General features: G+C 44.5%; 1 protein-coding gene across 2 annotated transcripts in view; it reads left to right on the forward strand.

Annotated features, from left to right (window-relative positions):
• The first annotated feature begins 742 nt into the window (after positions 1 to 742).
• SYT9 (synaptotagmin 9) overlaps positions 743 to 21678 on the forward strand; it is a 165318-nt gene continuing 144382 nt past the window's right edge. For both annotated transcript variants that reach the window (XM_084828212.1, XM_084828204.1), the window contains exon 1: positions 743 to 1212. In XM_084828212.1, the coding sequence (XP_084684338.1) occupies positions 1065 to 1212 (148 nt within the window). In that variant the 5' untranslated portion in view covers positions 743 to 1064. The remainder of the gene's footprint in view (positions 1213 to 21678) is intronic.

Here is a 21678-nt window from a genome sequence, read left to right on the forward strand (position 1 = left end):
AATAAGTTGCCATCTTATTCCAGTGGCCCCATCAATGTAGCCTTTTAAGAAGGCCCTGAAAACATACTATTTTACTTTGACCTTTCACTGATAAGTTTGCTGCTGTTGCACTTTTTATTGCTGTGTTTATTGTGCTTTTGCTGTTTATTGTGTTTTTATTGCTTTTTAAGACCGTATCCGTTTTTATTGTGTATTTTATTGTATTATCGTGCGCCGCCTTGGGAGGGCTTCCACCCTGAAAGGCGGCCAAGATATATTTTAAATAAATAAATACAAATGTTCAAAAGAGGAATGTTCTGTATTAAAAGAGAGAGAGAGAGACGCGTGTGCGTGTGTGTAGGGGCGAATCTCAGTAAGCAATAATCTGGTATCAGCTTCGTTTTTCTAGTGTCAAGATACCTGCACTTCGTGTTCTTGCATCTAGAGGTGCCCCAAATGGAAGGCTATCCTGCACGAAAGGTGGACGCGTGTACTTAATTAACTTGTGGACCGGTGGCGAAGATGACACCGGTCCTGGCGCGGTTCTGTGTTCGCTGCGTCCAGCTCGTTGAGCCGGCACGTGAGGCTGCCACCCTGCGGGGAACGCCGGGAGAGGCCGAGCGCAGCCGCGCTCCGCTCCGCAGCCCGCCTTCTTTGGCCGCCGGCCTGCCGCAGCGAGCGCTCCCGCCGCTAGGGGGCGCGGTTCGGTTCGGGCGCCGCTCGGAGCCGAGGCCAGCGCGCTCAGGCGCCGGCGGCTGGCGCGCCTCGGCTTGCGCGCAACTGGTGGCGGGTTCTCCGCCTCCTCCGGGCGGGGCCCGCGTCCTTGCGCGCGCGGCGGAGGCTCCTCCGGCGCAGCGCCAGGGCCGTCCGGGCGAAGTTGGAAGCGGCGAGGCCGTGGGGGCGTGGGGGCCGCGGCGAGGAGGGGCGTCGCTGCTGCCGCCTGCGAGGATGCAGGCGGTTCCCCAGTTGCCTCGGCGGCGGCGGGCGGGCGGCAGGCAGCGGCGCCGGCGGCGGCGGCAGCAGCCGAGGACGCGCGTGTGAGCGACGGGAGAGCTCCTCTCCACTCACAAGGATGCTGGGGGGCGATGCCTGGCGGCAGGGAGGACGAGATTTGCCAGAAAGCGCTGAAGCTGCTGGTCGAGCTCTGCTCCGACGGGACGGTCGAGAACGACCGCTGCCTGGAGTTCAGCTACTACCTGCGGGACAGCGGCAGACCCCGGCCTACCGACTCCGGTAAGCGCGCCGCGCACCTGGAGGCGAGGCGGCGATCGCGGGCTGCGAGAGGTGGGCGCGGGGCGGCGGCTGGGAGACGTCGGAGGGAAACTTCCGCGGCACCGGCGTCCCCTTCCCTCGTCAGAAATAAGTCGGTCCTACCCATCCCTTGCTGGGTTTGGAGAGGCGGCGCGTCAGACACCTTCTCCTGGGTGCGCCCCCCGCCCCCGCCATTCTCGCCCCGTCTGAAACACGCACTGATTTCCAGGCGATCGGGATTTTATTCCCAATAAGCAGGACTGGTTCTGACTGAAACCCAGAGCGAATTCACATAGAAGCCACCAGCCTCCACTGCTTATTGGGGATGAAATCCCGATCGGAACCAGCAGAACTTTAAAGGAGCTTTCCAAGGTGCTGGAGCCCATCCCCAAAATGGATTCAGCACCTCGAGTAGGTCCTTTAGAGTTCTGACTGGTTCCGACTGAAACCCAGAGCGGATTCACTGCCCCACTGACATAAGAGCCACCAACCTCCACTGCCAATAAGCGAGTCTGGAGTTATTGATGCTCCCAGTCTGTGCAACAAGGAAGCTTGGCTGTCCTGCCAACCGCTCCTGCCTCTCACCTTCTAATCACATTTAGGCACCAGTGCCATTGGTTTCGGTGGAACCTACTTCCAGCTGTGCATGCTTTGGGGCACCCTTCCCCTGCCCGGTGCCCTCCAGATTTGTTGGACTTCAACTCCCATCAGCCGCAGTCAATATGGTCAGTTGTCCAAAATAAATGGAGGAGTTGTAGTCCAAAATAAATGGAGGACGCCGCCAGGTTGGGGAAGATTGCTTGGGAGGGGGGAGGTAAATAAGAACATAAGACGAGCCGTGAAGGATTAGACCAAGGTCCATCTAGTCCAGCATTCTGTTCACACAGTGGCCAACTGGCTACCCACAGGAAACCTTTATCCTGTTGACTTTATATAATATGACTTACTTTTAAGACTGACTTTAAAATCACAGACTTGCATCCTAATTCTGTGCATGTTTACTCAAATCTAAGTCCTGTAGAGTGCAATGGGAGTTACTCCCATGTAAGTTTGTGTAGGATTTTAGCCATAGGCCAATGTAAGGTACCATCCAAACTATTTTTAGATCCTGTCTGATTTCACATGGCTGCTGTAAGACCAGCACATATGCAGGATTCACTGAATAAACACCTCTCCAGCAACCAAAGAATGACAGTAGCTCAGGCTGAACACACGCAGGGACCAGGAGTGGCGTGGTCTTTTATCTTAAAGAGCAGAACACTGCTCATTATTCTTCCTTAAGGTAAGGTAGAGATTGGATAGCTCCTAAACAATTCTGTCCTACTGGAATGACTTCTCTCTGTTATTCTCTCTCTCTCTCTCTCTCTCTCTCACACACACACACACACAGACACACACACACACATGCTACAACAGTTGAACAAATCAAATGTGACAAAGTCTTAAGTTGTCCTTATATATCTCTCACCAATAACTCAGACAGTTTACCAGATGATAAATCGCTATACCCTTGGATTCCATTAGGACCAAACTGATTATGAAAATCAACGGCCAGCAAATCTTGTTTTCTTTAAAACATGTTTCGTGAATAAAACTCTATTGGATTTGAACTGCTTGAGCAAGAAGACGCTACCATTGCTTAATAGTTGTAGTTCTTTGAATAGGTAGGAATTAGGCATTGAGAAATTGTTTGCTTTCTGAGTTGATTTGATAACTTTTGATAAGCCTTTGATAAGTTCATTTGGCAAGGATCAATGGATTTAAGCGTTAAACTGATAAATGTTTATTTTCCTTCTTGAAATGACTCTTGGTCTGTGATCCTGGGAAGTCTTTGCTTCCAAACTTTTCAAATAGCTTCAGATATTGGGGGAAAGCAGGAGATTAGACTTCACAGCAGATGGACTTTTAAGTTATTGTTTTCCTTAAGTACAATTATCTCTTATGTCCCATAGTGGCATTTTTCATACACTGACAACCATGTTGAGTTTCCTGCCTGTGATTTTCTGCCAGAGTAAATGTGCATACCAGCCTTTGGGGATGATTATGGGATTTACATTGGATTATGTCTTTAGCATAGCATTTTTCATTTCTTCTCTTTTGATAAGGTTTGATTTAAATTCTTCCTTCTTAAAGAAATATCCCAAGCTGAATTGTTGCTGTTGTACTTTCTAAAATGAAGTTAAATACTGTTTTACACCTGAGATCTTGGAATTGACCATTCTGGGGATGTTCAAGGTTCAAAGTTCCCCCTGGTGCATTTATAGATTTGTATTTCTCCAAGAGTATATTTTCCAGATAAGTAACCAAAGGCTTAAGATGCATCTGTGTTGTGTATGCATGTGACATTTGTATCCAGAGCGCATCTAACCCCCAGAGTCTAAACACATAAACAAATCTTCAACTCATGTTTCTCTTCCATCCATTTGTACTGCAGATGTGCGAGATTGCAGCTAGCACAACATGATGCACACAAGGTTCTCCCATGCTATATCATACCTGTTTTACTTTGGTCCATCTCCTGGCCTTTTTAGCTTATAGCTCTATTACTAAACCATGACTTACAAAGCTGTGAATCCTTAGTGCCATTTATGTTCTTCTAAAACCATAGTTTGTTTAACCTGAATGGCTTAAGAATACTCAGTAGGAAGTATATCCCATTGAACATAGTCAGTACACTAGTGCCCAATCCTGGCATTGATTTCTATGGGCAGCTCTCACTTCTGTCCCTAAGGAAATTTTAAAATAACTTCTCAGTGTGAACCAGGTAATGACATATCCAGACAATGAGGTCCATTGTCCTTCATTTTATATTTATGTCTTTTCTTCTATCCTCTTTGCTCATTCTTCTTTGAGGAGGAAAGAGAAGGAGAGAAACAGAGTGAAGGACAATGGAGGAAGAGACACAGATATATAACCACCCATCTTCCACTCCCCTCTTTACCCTCTCTGCAGTCCTCGCCTTCTCTTTCAGGGCATCTCTTCACCAGCCTAAAATCCTGCATTTAAAACAGCGCTTTCTGCTTCCATTTTAAATGCAGGATCACAACGACTCCCTTTTTCATGTGCTTCCTTTCTCCCCCCCCCCTTCCCCTCCTTGTCCTGGTGTCTGAGTCTTCCATTATCTTTCATTGATCACGCCCCTCTTCTTGCCGCTTTTCCTCTTTTCATGGAGGAAACTGAAGCAGAACACAACGGGGTAATTTGATAGCTCATTATCTGCAGTCTATTTAAAAACGGAACAAAGGGCATTTAGTGCAGGAGATACCTTGAATGATAACGGCATCATGTAAAGAGCCCGCAAACTTCCGTGAAGGAGCAATCTCAATCACAGGATAAAAGCTCAGTGTGAAGGAGCCCTCAGCTAGCCTCTTCTCCAGCTGATCAGTGGCACTTGGAAGATTCTTAGGCCGTCATGGCCACACCTTCCTTTTCACCAGCCATTTCCAGACAAGTCAATTCCCCCCCCCCCCCACACACACACACATTTTCTTGTCCAACTGATTTAATGTTTTGTGGCTACTGAGCATGTTCAGTCCTCACTGGGCTGTTTTGAGTCATCCTCCCTTAGAGATTCTCCCCCACCCAAACTTGTTTTTTTACTTACCACAAAGGTAAGTCCTGTCTCAATAACCTTTTAGAGTTTTTTGAGAATGTCAGTAGACATGTAGACAGGGGTGATGCGGTAGACATTGTTTACTTGGACTTCCAAAAGGTTTTTGACCAAGTCCCTCACCAAAGACTCCTGAGCAAACTTAGCAGTCATAGCTAAGAGGACAAGTCCTCTTATGGATCAGTAACTGGTTAAAGAACAGAAAGCAGAGAGCAGGAATAAATAGTAAATTCTCCCAATGGAGGGATATGAATAGTGGTGTCCCACAGGGATCTGTATTGGGACCAGTGCTTTTCAGCTTGTTCATAATGATCTGGAATTAGGAGTGAGCAGTGAAGGGGCCAAGTTTGCCAATGACATCAAATTATTTAGGGTAGTGAAAACAGAAAGTGATTGTGAGGCACTCCAAAAGGATCTCTCTAAACTGGGAGAAGGGGCATCCGTATGGTAAACGCAGTTCAGTGTAAGCAAGGGTAAAGTGATGCACGTTGGGGCAAAAGATCCCAACTTCAAGTATAGCCTGAGCTAGCGGTGACTGACCAGGAAAGAGATCTTGGGATTGTGGTGGACAGCTCAATGAAGATGTCAATCCGTTGTGCGGCCACTGTAAAAAAGGCTAAGTCCATGTTAGGCATAATTAGAAAAGGGATTGAGAATAAAACTGCCAACATCATACTGCTGTTGTACAAATCTATGATGTAACCACACGTAGAATGCTTTGTACAATTCTGGTCACCACACCCCCAAAAAGATATTGTAGAGCTGGAAAATGTGCAGAAAAGGGCAACTAAAATGACCAAGGGGCTGGAGCAACTCCCCTACAGCTGGGGTTGTTTAGCTTGGAAAAAAGGAGGGTAAGGGGAGACAACATGGTAGAGGTGTATGAAATTATGCATGATGTGGAGAATGTGGATAGAGAGACGTTTTTCTCCCTCTCTCATAATACTAGAACCCGGGGTCAACCCATGAAGCTTATTGGTGGGGATTTGGGACAGATAAAAGGAAGTTCTTCTTTACACAGCGCATAGTCAAACTGTGGAATTTACTTCCACAAGATGTGGTTGTTGTTGTTTGGTCGTTAAGTCGTGTCTGACTTCGTGACCCCATGGACCATAGCATGCCAGGCCTTCCTGTCCTGCACTCTCTCCCGGAGCATGCTCAAATTCATATTCATTGCATCGGTGATGCTATCTAGCCATCTCATCCTCTGCTGTCCCCTTCTCCTTTTGTCTTCAGTTTTTCCCAGCATCAGGGTCTTTTCCAGGGAGTTTTCTCTTCGCATTAGGTGGCCAAAATATTTGGATGGCTTTAAAAGTGGGTTAGACAAATTCCTGGAGGAGGAGGCTATCAATGGCTACTAATCCTGATGGCTGTATGCTACCTCCAGTATCAGAGGCATTACGTGTATGTACACCAGTTGCTGGAGAACATGGGCAGGGGAGCGCTGTTGCATTCATGTCCTGCTTGTGGATTTCCCATGGGACAGAATGAACAGAATGCTGGACTAGATGGACCCTTGGTCTGATCCAGCATGGCCCTTCTTATATTCTTATGTTCTTGCTTCTACAAACCTTGGATTCCCTCAAGCTGCTGATACCACCCTCTTATACATGGATAATACCATTTTGGGTACATAGGGATTGGCACTCAACCCTGAATTGCAGAACAGAGGGAACAAGTGGGAGTCCAGAGTAAAAAGTTGCATGTATCTGGGGGGAGCCTTCAAAGTTCTCCTTTCTGAGACAGGACACTGTGTGTGACTATTGCTGTTTTTGTCATCTGTCATTCAGTGACTGTTGCATTATACAAATCCTTCATTGTAATTAAGGTAATACAATTTGCATCCTGACAATTAAAGAAAAGCAAATGAAACTGGGGTAAAACCAAGCATAAAAACCCATTAGGAAAACCAGTCACCTATTTTAGCCCTGCAACTAAGTCACAACAGTTATTAGCCAAGGAAGTTCAATCTAGTTCACCTGTCCATGCATACCAACTGTGTTAGTCATTTGTGGCACATCAGCAGCATAAAAAGAAGCAACTTTCTCCCATTTTAAAGAAACTTCCTTACCTGGTCATCTGGAATGGATTGCTACTTGTGACAGGCAACCAAAGGAACAATTTCCTTTATCCCATTTGATAGGGATTACATTAAATTTTAGTTGCGTTTACACAAGCTTCATTTCAAATAATCCTAAGCATTTCAAGTAAGAACTCTTAAACATAGAGTTAAAAATAAGTTGACAGGTATAAAACATTTAAACATGGGTTTCCCAAGTTAAACTGTAGCTATAAATTATATGTGCTGTGACTGATGGATATCTGTCAAGAGGAATTCATAAAATGATTGTTTCATTCTGTCTTTGTGATGCTGCTGAATTCTAAATAACATTTCTGAGACAATGTCCAAAATGATTTTGACTTGGACTGTATTGAATCATTTTTTTCTGCAGTCCTCAGTGTTCTTGTTCATAGACGCTTTTAGGGCCAAACTAAATGGTATTGGTTTATTTACTCCAGAGTAAGCATGCATTGCCCATATTCAGATCGGGACTGTGGCATTCCAGGAGGGGTGGGTGGAGTTAAGCTCCCCCCCCCCGTGTTTCTTCCAAAACTCCACCCCACCCACCCCGTAGGGGGTTAAAAAAGGAAAAACCTCCTCCGTTGACTCCAATGGAAGTGGTTTTTCTCCCCTGCCCCAGGGAGGGGGGTACAATTTTGGGACAAAAATGAGTGGGGGAAGCAGAAGCTTAAAAGAAACTCTCCTGGAATGCTACAGTCATGATCTGAAATGGGGCCACATGAGCTTACTCTGGAGTAAATAAACCAATCACTCATAGCTCAGGTATGCATCATTGCAAGAACATTTTAGTTTGGCCCTTATCCACATCCTAGCAAGAACATTAGAAATGCTTCATTTCGGCTTTAAAGTGGGTTAGTTGAGTTTTAAAACCACTGATGTTATCAAAAGCATTTGAGATTTCTTGCAGATGACACTTGACTTCCATGAGAAGAACCCCATTTGGAAAATGCCTTTATAGATGGTTGCTACATTGCCCCCTCCCCAATATCGTGATCCTAAAGGTGGCTATGAACAGAGTATCTTGCACAGATACTATTCCATGGCAGGTGAAATATCTTGTATATCTGCATTGGCATTGTATTTTCGATAATGAGGAGCTTTTCTGCAACTAAAGCAGCACCTTTGCATTCTGGCTCTATCTCTTTAATTCATCTTCAAGACTGCTCTGTGCGGTGGGGAGCGAGGCATACATTTAATTAATTAATTAATAACATGTATCTTTGTTATTGTTTTTTAGATCCTGGCATTTGTTTTGGAGAGGGGGGCGTACGATCATAAGCAACAAGGGTCCCATTGGTACTGTAAGATGGGATAAAGGTTTGATCAGTAACAAGGTGATGTGCCTCACCAGGAACATGCGCTTAATAACTGTGCTCAGTGTTCCTATTTAGCCGATGGGAATGCATTAAGAATGCATTAGAAGGCGCAAGCCTGTACACATTCATGTGGTTCAGACTTGTTAACAGTACCCTTAGCTTGCAGGGAGGGAGACGTCAGTCCTCTTTCCATTCTTACCCAATGTGTCACTGCTGTCATAGTATTGTTTGTTCCGAGAGGCGGAGCAGAATGGACATGTGGTCTGAGCAGTCAAATGCTTCAGATGTAATTCTGCATCTGTTTTTTGTTGCCAGTCTGTTTGGTGCTGTGTGGCACGCTTGCAATACAGTATTGGGACTGTACACATGCAGCCCTCATTGGGTATGGGCATTCAGCTAGGAGAACTCCATGTTCATGCATAGAGTTAAGTGTACATGCTTCCATGTACAGGCCTTTCTTACGGTGGGTACTGAGGCTTAATAAAATTATTGTGTATAAATATGATATAATTGAGTGGCTCTTAACTAAATGTTTTCCTAAATAATGAAATATATTTCTGTGTTTTTAAAGTGAAATTTATTATTTCTTATTGCTTTATATTTCAGCCATTGAAAAGTGAACTAAATGCATGGACCTGTACTACTGAGGTCCTTGCACTTTGGTACTTTACAGTGGCTGAAATATTGTATGAAGAACACAATTAAAAAACAACAGCAACATCTTGCTCTCTGTTTTTCTGATCATAAAGTCAAATGTCCTTTCCTAGGTGGAAAACAATATACTGAATTTACAAAAAGAAAAGGAAGGGAGTGTTCTCTGTGGCTCAGCAGAAACCCATCAATAGTAGACAGGTCAAAGACAGCTAGATTTATTCAGACAAGCCGTCTCATTGAGTTAGTGGAAGGCAATTAATGGACTCTGAAGAATGCCTCTTCAAGTTTTCAGGGCCTGGAAGCATGGTGGCAACAGCATGAAGCCAACTAAGAAAAAAATCTCCCTAATTAGTACTGTTAGCTTGTCTACAACATTATTAATATTTTAGTTTAATTCGTGTAAAAATGTTTGAATTGGAGAATTAGGGCATCATGGGGAAGGTTGCTGGGAGTATATAAGGTAGCAAATCTTTTAAAAGGACAGAAGAAATTAAAAGCAAGGGTTTTTTTGTCATTTTATATACTGCAGATAGTTGCTTATCCAATTAAATCAATAGTTTGGTTAAAGCCAGGGTTCACACAATAGGGCTGTTCATACAGCACGCTAACCCACACTCAGTGGTTGAATGTGGGTTGTTGAACCGTGGGTTAGTGTGTTGTCTGAACGCAGGACATTTTCCACAGGGTAGCTTGTTAACCACCCTGAACAACCCAACAACAAACCATAGGTTCTCTAGGTGGCTTATTTGAGAAAAATAAGCCACACTGCATGGTTAATAAGCCATCTTGCAGAAAATGTCCTGGGTTCAGACAACATGATAACCCACAGTTCAACGAACAATGCACGGTTCAACAACAACCCACACTCAACCACTGAAGCCTTCTTCACATGAGGCTTTTATTGGGCACTCGTCGTCGGTCACTCATGGAAGTTTGTGGGTCCTTTTCATCACATTGTCAACCTCCAGTGCCTCTCCTGTTGTTTTTAAGCTTTATTCCACCTTAAAAAAAAACACCAAAAGTGCAGTAATAAATATAAACCACCATCAAAGAGGTTTATATTTCAGCCAATCGTAATCATGCAAAGACTCCGGAAGAAGCAGCCCCGGTAAGGGTGCAGGATTTTTGCTTCATGTAGAGATGCTCTGGGTGTGGGTTAGCATGTTGTGTGAACCCAGTCAGTGTGATTTTCCTTACAAGTAATTGCCCAGCTTGGTAATGTCCTTCAATATATTGTGGGGCTGTTGCTGCATGTATGAGATACCTGTCCCGCTTGTGCAGCCCCTTACAGAATCCTGCTGTGTGCAGAAAATGCATATCCACATCTTAATTTAGATGCATATGCATAGCCACATCAGAGTGTAGCATTTAGCTGTAGCATCAGCTAGGCCTCTTGGATACCTCTTTGGACTGAGCTTAGCATCTAGGAAAAGCAGCGTTTTATTCCTGACTCATTTGCAGCTTGGTTTTGGGTATACCTTCACTGGATAGGAGATAATATGCTGACCATTTCCAAACCCATGCTTCATGGGTGGCAGCATGCCCCCTTGCCAATGACAATGGCAATAGAACAACTCTTCCGTGGTGGTGGTGGTTTTCTTGGTGTTCCTTATTTTTTGTTCCTTGGTGTAATTCTTGATACTTCTTTCTCTCCTTTCTGAGTGAAATCCAATGTAGCATGATTGGATTTCCTCTTGCACAATAGGACTTCCCATTGCTCCCCCCCTCCGGCCGTCCTCACGCAGCCCCCAAATCTGCTCTGGAGGATCATCCAGCCATCCGGGGCAGATTGGGGGGGAGGGGAGTGCGCAAGAGGCTGTAGGGGGAGGGTAATCCAGCCAGCATTAGATCCAACCCTCTGTTATCTATTATATAAAGTAATATATCTATATTAAATAAAATCAGACTAATTTAGTTATTTCATTTTTATATCGCTCAATAGCCAAAGCTTTCTGGGCAGTTCACAAAATTAGAACCACAACAATACAACAGAAAATATAATAGATTAAAACTACAGAATAAAAATACAGCCAGAGTAAAACCTAGTGGCAGTGCAGATATTTCAAATGCAACAGCAGATTTAAGACAGAAGAGCTAAACTGGAATGCTAAAATGCCTGGGAAAACAAAAAGGTCTTCACCTGGTGCCGGAAATAGAACAATGTAGGTGCCAGGAGAACCTCTCTAGAGAGTTCATTCCACAAACTTAATAGCACAAACTATTTGTCTTTGTTTTTTCTCAGTGACACTTGCAGATGTTCATTATAGCAAGGCCTCTGAGATCTGCTGGTTTAAAGCAAACACAAGGAAAGATTCCTTTGGCTGTAAAACTCACTCCTATAGAACTCAGGTGGGAGGATGGCCGAGAACATCCTGGGATCATGAAGGAGTAGATGTATTCAAGAAACTAGAAAGTTAGGAGGGGGACAGAAAACTGGGGCGAGGGGAGTGCCCTTCTTGAGCTCCTCACAGCTAATGACTGAGGTCTCCAATGCAGTAGTTGTGGGTGCTGGTGCGGTCATAGACACCTCCCTTGTTGCGCACCAAGGTATTCTGCCCCTCCCAATTTTTTTAACATTTTTTTTTTTTTTAGTGTGGGTAACAGCAAAGTGAAGTGCTTGGTGTTCGGGCATCTCCCAACTTCATTTCCTTTTCCCAGAATGTCTCTGGACCCAATCTGGGCCCAGATGCATTCTTAGGGCATGAAGATTGTGGGTGGCTGAAAGACAGGAGCTCTGCTGTCAGGCCAGCAGATAAAATATCTTTAAAAAAAAGAAGACGGAGAGAGAAGGTAAAGGTCCCGCGCTGCCTGCCTTCCGCGTAAACTTGGGGAAAGGGCTGCAGGTTGATCTGGGGGCAAATTGGTGGTGGTGGCAGCGAGGTTTGAGGGGTAACCAGGAAAGTGGCAGGGAAGGCAGTGGGATAACCTTGTGAGGACTGGGAAGAGGATTGGGACTGCGGTGGAGGGAAGAGAAGAGAAGGGAGGGGAGTATACTGGCTCCTTTTTAAGCTCTCAATTCTGCTCTCTTCCAACACTCTTCCAATTGACCACAAACTGTCTCCAGCTGTCAACCACTAACTTCCATTTTTCTTAACCTCCTGCCCAGAACCTCTGACCAATCATGTTCTTTATGGACATTATAACTACTGATCACATTTGTTGACCCCTTCACCAATCCAAAAAGCATTTTACTATCTGCTTGATATCTGTATAAGCAAAGGCTGATTCTTTCCCTACTCATTTGCAAACTGTCATCTTGAAGCCTCCCTCCCATAGCAACCATAACCAAGGCAGCTACAACTGTCTTATGCAGCCAATACACAGTAGTAAGTCTTCTGGGATATTTCAAGGGCTTCTTGAAACCCTCTGGTCTTCAGGTCCTCTTCCAGCAGGATTCTCTGGTTGGAAGTAAAAGCTATCAAGAGCTTATACTTATTTGTCTCTTACACATAAGGAACTGTAATAAAGTATATCTAAGGTAAGTACATGTAAGCAATCTCAACTTATTATTTGAAGAATGACATTTTATTGCCTTCATGTAAATAATTCCCTTAGTAAGCATCTTAGGGAGCAATCTTATGGCCGCTAGACAGGGCTAGACAGCTATAGGATGTGTTGTTTTCCTGGAACTATCCTCAGAGCCTGCGTGCCGAGGTTGGTTCCTGGAGAACCGAGTTCCCCCCACTTCTGCACTGCCTCCGAGGCAGCACAGAACAGCCCTGTCCTCCATGCTCACAAGAGGCATGGCTGGGGGCGTTCTGGGGCGGCGAGAGTGTAGTGGCCATGTGTCATACAGCAGCCTCCTCCCCTGCTCCGTCCTCCCGCAATTGGCTATCTAGCTGAAAAAGCAGGGCAGGAGAAGCATGGAGGGAACAATCCCCTCCGTGCTTCTCCTGCCCTGCATTGGATAGGCAGTCGCCTATCTGGATAGGATTGCTCCTTTAATTTTGTTCATTTTATAAGCTTTGCTCCCATGGTGGTGTCAATTCCCTGCCTGTGCCACTGGAACCAAGCTACTGAGTTTCTATAAGGTAAAAAAGGGTTGATTTTTGTAGAAGTGTTTATAATTTTTTATAGTTGCACCAGCATTTCCTAACTTTGAGGTCTATTTGAGAACTTTATTAAAAACTGTGGCAGGGAGTTCCATATACCCAGCTTCAAAGTTTTAAAAAGGCAACATAGGTGGGATGCTCACATTGTTTCATCCTGGTTGCACTGTGGTGTGGTGCTGCAGAATTTGTACAAGAACTACTGTTATATCTTTAAAGTGTTTCTTCTTCTTCACATGTGCCTCACCAATACATTACGTACTCTCCTAAAACAAGAAAAAGGATTGATATTTACAGCGCATGGAATTACTACTGAAAATAGGTGTTGGAGACCTTTTCCATATTAAGGCTGGCTAGTGTCTACTTTGAGTTGGGGATGTATAAAGGCTTATTGAATTGTATGGGTCAGAAGAGACCATAAAGAAGTCTTGTAGACCTTCTTGTGTAGAAGTAGCAGCATCCATACCCAAACATACTCGGCAGACCCAAGCATACTTGTCATCCAAGTTTTATTTCTGTCAGAAACCTGGAAGCAATAGAAATTGAGGTGCATCATTGCAGAGGTGTTGGTTGGTTAGGAAAAAGTCTCAGTCATGTAAATAAATGTGTTTACCGCTATAAATGGTGTTGTTCCCAGATTGCCTTTGTTCCTTTTCTGTGGCCAAAAGCACTGAGGTAATTGCATCTGCAGAAGAGGGGTAGTCACAAAGCCAAGCATTCATCTTTTCGGCTCCTTTTAATCATGAAAGACTATAATGACTGTGTTTCAGATGTGGCCCTTGGGGAAAACATCAGTAGCAAATGTGGGGATAGAACATAAGAGTTCAAAAGATCAGTTTCTCACTTCTAATCTAATCAAGTGCCATCTCTGTAGCAAGGTGTGCACTGTAAAGATATAATCTTTAGGAACTATTACTGCACTGAATGCAGCCATTACATATATTGAGTATCCCTGGCTTTTCTCTTATGTTCCGGATAGCTGGCTGGTGAGGATACTTGCAGGTTAATAGCTGCTCTCTGTGCATACGTAAATCATAAACATTATAGCTTGGACAACTTGTGAAAGAATGTCATTTTCTACGGTATCCCCATAGGAAAATGAATGTATATTCTATATTTTAGTATAGCACCCCTGTTCGGGTTAATGGCATTTGAAAGCAGGTTTACTCATCTGTGAGCATTTTCTCTAGTAGTATGTATTCCTTGCTAAACTGTCCTGGAGATGGAGTTCGAAGCCTCTTACCCAAGTTAGCATTTGTGAGCATGAATGCCACTGATACGGGACAGAGGTATGACTCTGGCTTACACAAAAATGGTTTTCAGAAACTGATGTACTCCATGCTTTTCATCAAAAAGAGTAACATCAGTGGGACTCTTCCCTGAAAAACAAGTAAGGATTTGACCCCAGGAACCTACCATAAAAAATTCATAAAGGTCATAGGAGACTGTTGTGAAGCTCCAGAATAGGATGAAGAGAGAGATCAGGAAATACTTATGCAGATAAAGACGATAAATATAAAGGCCAGATCATTAATCATGGTGAATTTCATTAATGCCATACTGAGTGGAAGAATGACACTACTGATATTAACTAAAGCTTTCTGTTCTTTATCACCCTGCTGAGCTGTACATTTTGAAGTCTGGAAAATAAACTAATGGGCTGCTGCTACTTATTTATATTAAACACAGCTTCTGGCAAATCACAGTGTAAGTAGAAATTGTTGGTTTAGCAGCGGATATGGAATTTCTGGAGGTTATGAGCAAAAGGAGTTGAAAAGTCACCTTTGGTAATTGATTCAAGCTAAGGGAAGATGCTTATATCCAGGAAAGTAAAAAACAAAACCTAAAACTCCAACCAAAATTCAAGTATGTCAGCTGTGAGACTTTTTATGCCAGTGAAATCAGGGTCTCCTCAATAACAATTTACTTGTATATGTCTGTTCTCAACTGCGAAAAGGTAAGTGACTTTCGTACATCCCTAATACATATAGCACACATACAGTAAAGAGTTCAACAGGCAAGAGAAAATTAAAAATAGAAGTCATGCAGCATGTTTACACTTCTATTTATCAGAAGGAAAAATAGAAGTGTAAACATGCTGCATGACTTCTATTTTTAATTTTCTCTTGCCTGTTCAACTCTTTACTGTATGTGTGCTATATGTATACACGATACCAATTCAGTTGTGCTTTATATTGTGCTTGAGAGACAACTCAATCTTATCCTGACAGTGGGTACATGCGATTTCTTGATGTTTCACTGACATCAATCAGAGTATTTGTAACAGGAAGGGAAGTTCTCCCTCACCCTGCTGCCCTGGTCTGATTGATTCATCACACAAGTGGAGAGGAGGTACCTTTCTTTGTAGCATGTGGCTTTGGTAAATTGGTTCAGCCCAATGGCACTAGTTGCTCTGAAGCAGTCTGGTTTCCTGGCATCATAATGTAACAGCGGGGCAGTCAACTTTCAGTTTCAAAAATTCCTTGTTGTGGTTCAGGGGCCAAAGTGGGGTGGAATCTGGTGAATCATGGGTGGTGAGTCTGGAAGAGCTGGGACAACTGCAAAAACTAAAAACTTTGTCTGGCTGGTGCTGACATTTACTGGGTTCTCAGAGCCAGATATTAGTTTCCTGTCAGAACACAGTGTTCAAAATTGTGGATGTTTGGCCACATTACTTACGGAACCTTTTCTCTGATTGTGGCGTACTGTGGTCTCCATTGAATGAGTTAATCACTGGGTTTGGACGATTGCAACAGGGAAAGAAGCTATTATGGCTTCGTGACCACCATGTACATAATTCCCCATGCTGCAGTGTGGGTTGGTGTGTCATCCAAACCCAGTGCGCAGCACGGTTGGGGTGGCTTCATACGCACCCTACAACCCATGACGTGCAGTGGAGGTTTTAGGGTGAGTACAAAGCCAAGCCGTGCCACGCCAGGTTTGGACGATACGCCAACCTGTTCTGCGGCGCAGGCAGCAACAAATAATGCAGCAACAGCTGGCACAGCAATGGGTGAATGTGAAGTGTGTTGGGAGAGGAAAATGCAGTTAAAAGGGGGGTTTTGGAGATCCCAGAATGCAGGACACGGAATAATGGGCTCAAGTTACTGGAAGCTAGATTCCGGCTGAACATCAGGAAAAACGTCCTGACTGTTAGAGCAATACGACAATGGAACCAATGACCTAGGGAGGTGGTGGGCTCTCCCACTCTGGAGGCATTCAAGATGAGGCTGGATAGCCATCTGTCAGCGATGCTCTGGCTTGGATCCCTGCATTGAGCAGGGGGTTGGACTCAATGGTCTTACAGGCCCCTTCCAACCCTACTATTCTATGATACGATTCTATGAGAAACTACCTTGCCCCCTCTAAGAAGCACAACATCCTGAAAATGTTTTCATTCAAACATTTGGTACAGCCTATATTTCACTCTCTTCGTAGACTTTAATTTGAGGAATCATTAACTAAGGCTAAATGTCCAGCAAATGTGAGGTTAAAAGAAGCTAAAAGAAATAGCCCTTTCTTTTTAAAATTCAAAAGTGATTCAACTGATTTTGGTCAAACGTTTTCATAAAGGCCCAAGCTCTTAAAGATTAATTTAAGCATGACAAATTTCAGCCAAAGGGGAAAAACATTTATAAAGTCAAGATAGGCTGCGGATTTATAGGTGGAATAAGTCTTTCAAGTTAAAGTATATTTTTTAGTGAGTTCGCTGTAAAGTGACTCATTGAGGGGCACATTTACCTGTATTCTACATCATCTATCAAGGTCCCAATTGACTCTGATTAAATGGAGCTATCCTGGCTTGGTAGCATTTTATCCATATTCTGTACTAGTGCTTTGCTGAAAATTTGTCCCACATTATTTTTGACCATTCTCATTCAATTTTATAGAAAAGAAATTGCTTTCGAAAAGAAATTGAGAAGTTGTTTCGGAGAAATTCTCCTGGGTTGGTTCAGGTATTTTGTGCTTATCTTACTTCTGATGTGGCAGAGGTATGAGTGTCCTGTCTTTCATTGTACCATCGTCTCCTGGACCTACATTAGGGACAAGATGAATCCATAATTCACCCCCAGTATTTTTACATTTGGAAGATGTTGGGGAAGGTGCTGAACCCTAAAGAATGACAACTAGAACTGAGCCAAAATTTCTCTGAAGACATCACAACCTGAGATTTTTTCTGTTCTTGTTGTTGTTCAGTCGTTCAGTTGTGTCCAACTCTTCGTGACCCCATGGACCATAGCACACCAGGCCTTCCTGTCCTGCGCTCTCTCCCGGAGCATGCTCAAGTTCATATTCATTGCATCGGTGATGCTATCTAGCCATCTCATCCTCTGCCGTCCCCTTCTCCTTTTGCCTTCAATCTTTCCCAGCATCAGGGCCTTTTCCAGAGAGTTTTCTCTTCGCATTAGGTGGCCAAAATATTGGAGCTTCAGCTTCAGTATCTGTCCTTCCAATGAGCACTCAGGGTTGATTTCCTTTAGGATTGACGGATTGGACCTCCTTGTAGTCCAGGGGACTCGTAAGAGTCTTCTCCAGCACCACAGTTCGAAAGCATCAATTCTTAGGGATGGCGGAGAATTTCTCCCCGAATCTTTGGGAGGCCGAGCGCCGACGCATTCAGCCCCCGGAAGTTGGTTGGGAAATTCTCCGCTGCCTGCCCCCCCGGGACAGGAATTACCTTCAGCGAATGTCCCTCTGGGCGGCGGGTCCCGGTGGCGGTTCGTCGCGGGCGGGGGCGGCAGCCGGTCTCCCGACCAGCTGCCGCCGCCACCATTGCACACAAAAAAAAAGTAAAAAAAAAACCACCCGTGATAGGCTACGTAACGATTTACGTAGCCCATCACAGCTAGATTTCCAAAATCAGCCGTGATAGGCTACGTAAATCGTCACGTAGCCTATCACGGGTGACTTTGAAAAAAAAAAAGCGCGTACGCAAATGGCGGCAGCCCATGGGCGCCGACATTTGCGTTCCTTATTTTGGCACGTCTAGTCTACGTAAAGATTTACGTAGACTACGGCGAAAATAAGGGCACGCTATTTGCGTTGTCCTTATTTTCGCCGTAGTCTACGTAAATCTATACGTAGACTAGATGTGCCAAAATAAGGAACGCAAATGGTGGCGCCCATGGGCCGCCGCCATTTGCGTACGCACTTTTTTTTTTTCCCAAAGTCACACGCGATAGGCTACGTGACGATTTACGTAGCCTATCACAGCTGACTTTGGAAATCTAGCCGTGATAGGCTACATAAATCATCACGTAGCCTATCACGGGGTCTTTTTTTTTTTTTACGTTTTGTTTTGCGGCCAGGGAGACGGGGCGCTTCCCCCCGGCCTGAATTTCGGCCGAGCAAGGCGGGAAGCCTCTCCCCCTTCGCCTGAACTTCGGGGGGGAAAGCGAAGTGCCTCCCCCCCACCGCGAAGCCAAGCTGCGAAAAGGTAAGTGACTTTCGTACATCCCTATCAATTCTACGGCGCTCAGCCTTCCTTATAGTCCAGCTCTCACAGCCATACATTACTACTGGGAAAACCATAGCTTTGATTAGACGGACCTTTGTCGGCAAGGTGATGTCTCTGCTTCTTACTATGCTGTCTAGGTTGGCCATAGCTTTCCTCCCAAGGAGCAAGCGTCTTTTAATTTCATGGCTACAGTCACCGTCTGCGGTGATCTTGGAGCCCAAGAAAGTAAAATCTGTCACTGCTTCCATTTCTTCCCCTTCTATATGCCAGGAAGTGATAGGGCCAGATGCCATGATCTTTGTTTTTTTAATGTTGAGTTTCAAACCAGCTTTTGCACTCTCCTCTTTCACCCTCAACAAGAGGCTCTTTAGATCCTCTTCGCTTTCTGCCATTAGGGTGGTATCGTCTGCATATCGGAGGTTGTTGATAATTCTCCCAGCAATCTTAATTCCGACCTGTGATTCATCCAACCCGGCATTTCTCATGATGTACTCTGCATATAAGTTAAATAAGCAGGGTGACAGTATGCAGCCTTGTCATACTCCTTTCCCAATTTTGAACCACTCGGTTGTTCCATGTCTGGTTCTTACTGTTGCTTCTTGACCCTCGTACAGGTTTCTCAGGAGACAGGTACGGTGGTCTGGTACTCCCATCACTTTAAGAATTTGCCACAGTTTGTTGTGATCCACACAATCAAAGGCTTTAGTGTAGTCAATGAATCAGAAATAGACGTTTTTCTGGAATTCTCTTGCTTTCTCCATGATGCAGTGAATGTTGGCGATTTGATCTCTAGTTCCTCTGCCTTTTCGAAACCCAGCTTGTACTTCCGGTAGTTCTCGGTTCGCGTACTGCTGAAGCCTAGCTTGTAGGATTTTGAGCATCACCTTGCTGGCATGTGAAATGAGCGCAATTGTGCGGTAGTTTGAACACTCTTTGGCGGTCTTTGGAATTTGAATGTAAACTGACCTTTTCCAGTCTTGCGGCCATTGTTGAGTGTTCCAAATTTGTTGGCATATTGAATGCAGCACTTTAACAGCATCATCTTTTAGGATTTTAAATAGCTCAGCTGGAATACTGTCATCTCCGCTAGCATTGTTGTTTGTCATGCTTCCTAAGGCCCACTTGACTTCACTCTCTAGGATGTCCGGCTCAAGTTCAGTGACTGCACTATCATGGCTATCAGGGACATTCAGATCTTTCCTGTATAGTTCCTCTGGGTATTCTTTCCACCTCTTCTTAATCTCATCTGCTTCTGTTAGGTCCCTGCCTTCTTGGTCCTTTATCATGCCCGTCTTTGCACAAAACGTTCCCTTGAGATCTCTGATTTTCTTGAAGAGATCTCTAGTCTTTCCCATTCTGTTGTTTTCCTCGATTTCTTTGCATTGTTCATTTAAGAAGGCCTTCTTGTCTCTCCTTGCTATTCTCTGGAACTCTGCATTCAGTTGGATATATCTTCCTCTTTCTCCCTTGCTTTTCGCTTCCCTTCTTTCCTCAGCTACTTGTAAAGCCTCATTAGACAGCCACTTGGCTTTCTTGCATTTCTTTTTCTTTGGGATGGATTGAGTTGCTGCCTCCTGACAATGTTACGGACCTCCGTCCATAGTTCCTCAGGCACTCTGTCTATCAGGTCTAATCCCTGAAATCTATTCGTCACCTCCACTGTATATTCATAAGGGATATGATTTAGGTCAAACCTGAATGGTTTAGTGGTTTTCCCTACATTCTTCAATTTAAGCCGAAATTTTGCAACAAGAAGCTCATGATCTGAGCCACAGTCAGCGCCAGGTCTTGTTTTGACTGACTGTATAGAGCTTCTCCATCTTTGGCTGCAAAGGACATACTCAATCTGATTTCAATATTGACCTTCTGGTGATGTCCATGTGTAGAGTCGTCTCTTGTGCTGTTGGAAAAGAGTGTTTGTGATCAGCATGTTCTCTTGGCAAAACTCTATTAGCCTTTGTCCTGCTTCATTTTGTACACCAAGGCCATGCTTGCCTGTTATCCCGGTGATTTCTTGACATCCTACTTTGGCATTCCAATCCCCTATGATGAAGAGGACATCTTTTTTTGATGTTAGTTCTAGAAGGTGTTGTAGGTCTTCATAGAACCGATCAACCTCAGCTTCTTCGGCCTCAGTGGTTGGGGCATAGACTTGAATTACTGTGATGTTGAATGGTTTGCCTTGGATTCATACTGAGATCATTCTATCATTTTTAAGATTGTACCCCAGTACTGCTTTTCCCACCCTTTTGTTGACTATGAGTGCTACTCCATTTCTTCTAAGGGATTCTTGCCCACAATAGTAGATATGATGGTCACCTGAATTAAATTTGCCCATGCCTGTCCATTTGAGTTCACTGATTCCCAAGATGTCGATGTTCAATCTTGCCATCTCATGTTTGACCACCTCCAGCTTACCTTGATTCACTGATCTGACATTCCAGGTTCCTAAACAATATTGTTCTTGACAGCATCGGATTTTCTTTTCATCACCAGACACATCCACAGCTGAGTGTCCTTTCGGCTTTGGCCCAGCCGCTTCACTCTTTCTGGCGCTACTTGGAAATTCCCTCTGCTCTTCCCCAGTAGTATATTGGACACCTTCCGACCTGAGGGGCTCATCTTCCGGCGTCATCTCTTTTAGCCTTGTGATACGTTCCATGGGGTTTTCTTGGCAAGAATACTGGAGTAGGTTGCCATTTCCTTCTCCAGTGGACCACATTTTGTCAGAACTCTCCGCCATGACCTGTCCGTCTTGGGTGGCCCTGCACAGCATAGCTTATGGCTTCACTGAGTTACGCAATCCCCTTCACCACAACAAGGCAGTGATCCATGAAGGGGTTTCTGTTCTTACTTGCCTAGAAATAAAAGGCCAATTACAGAATTTCCCCAAATTTCTTCCCCATTTTTGGGTGAGTTTCACTCTCCCTCCCCCCCCCCCGACAAGCCCCAGAACGATTCTAGGTATGGGTTATTGTGGACAATGCAAAATGGGGGCCAGGCTACCAACACGGTTGCTCCTGTTGCCACTTTCAATGGCAGTGCAACAAACAAACAAACAAATCCCTTAGGAAAAAGAAAGAAGCTGTGATACAACCCTTGCCAATATGTGCTCACCACTGAAGAAATTCAGCGAAATTGTCCCCCCAGTTTCTCTTTCCACAAATAGAATTTTGAGAGGACATTTGTGCACAGTTCTATTCTGTACAAAGGATGCCATGATGTGCAGGGTGGCAGCAACTTGAATAGGGTGGCTGCGTGCTTGTCGCCAAAGAAGA

The sequence above is a fragment of the Heloderma suspectum genome, chromosome 1 (assembly GCF_057233095.1).
Source record: "Heloderma suspectum isolate Gila_16-S chromosome 1, 16-S_ref, whole genome shotgun sequence".
In the NCBI taxonomy this organism is placed as follows: Eukaryota; Metazoa; Chordata; class Lepidosauria; order Squamata; family Helodermatidae; genus Heloderma; species Heloderma suspectum.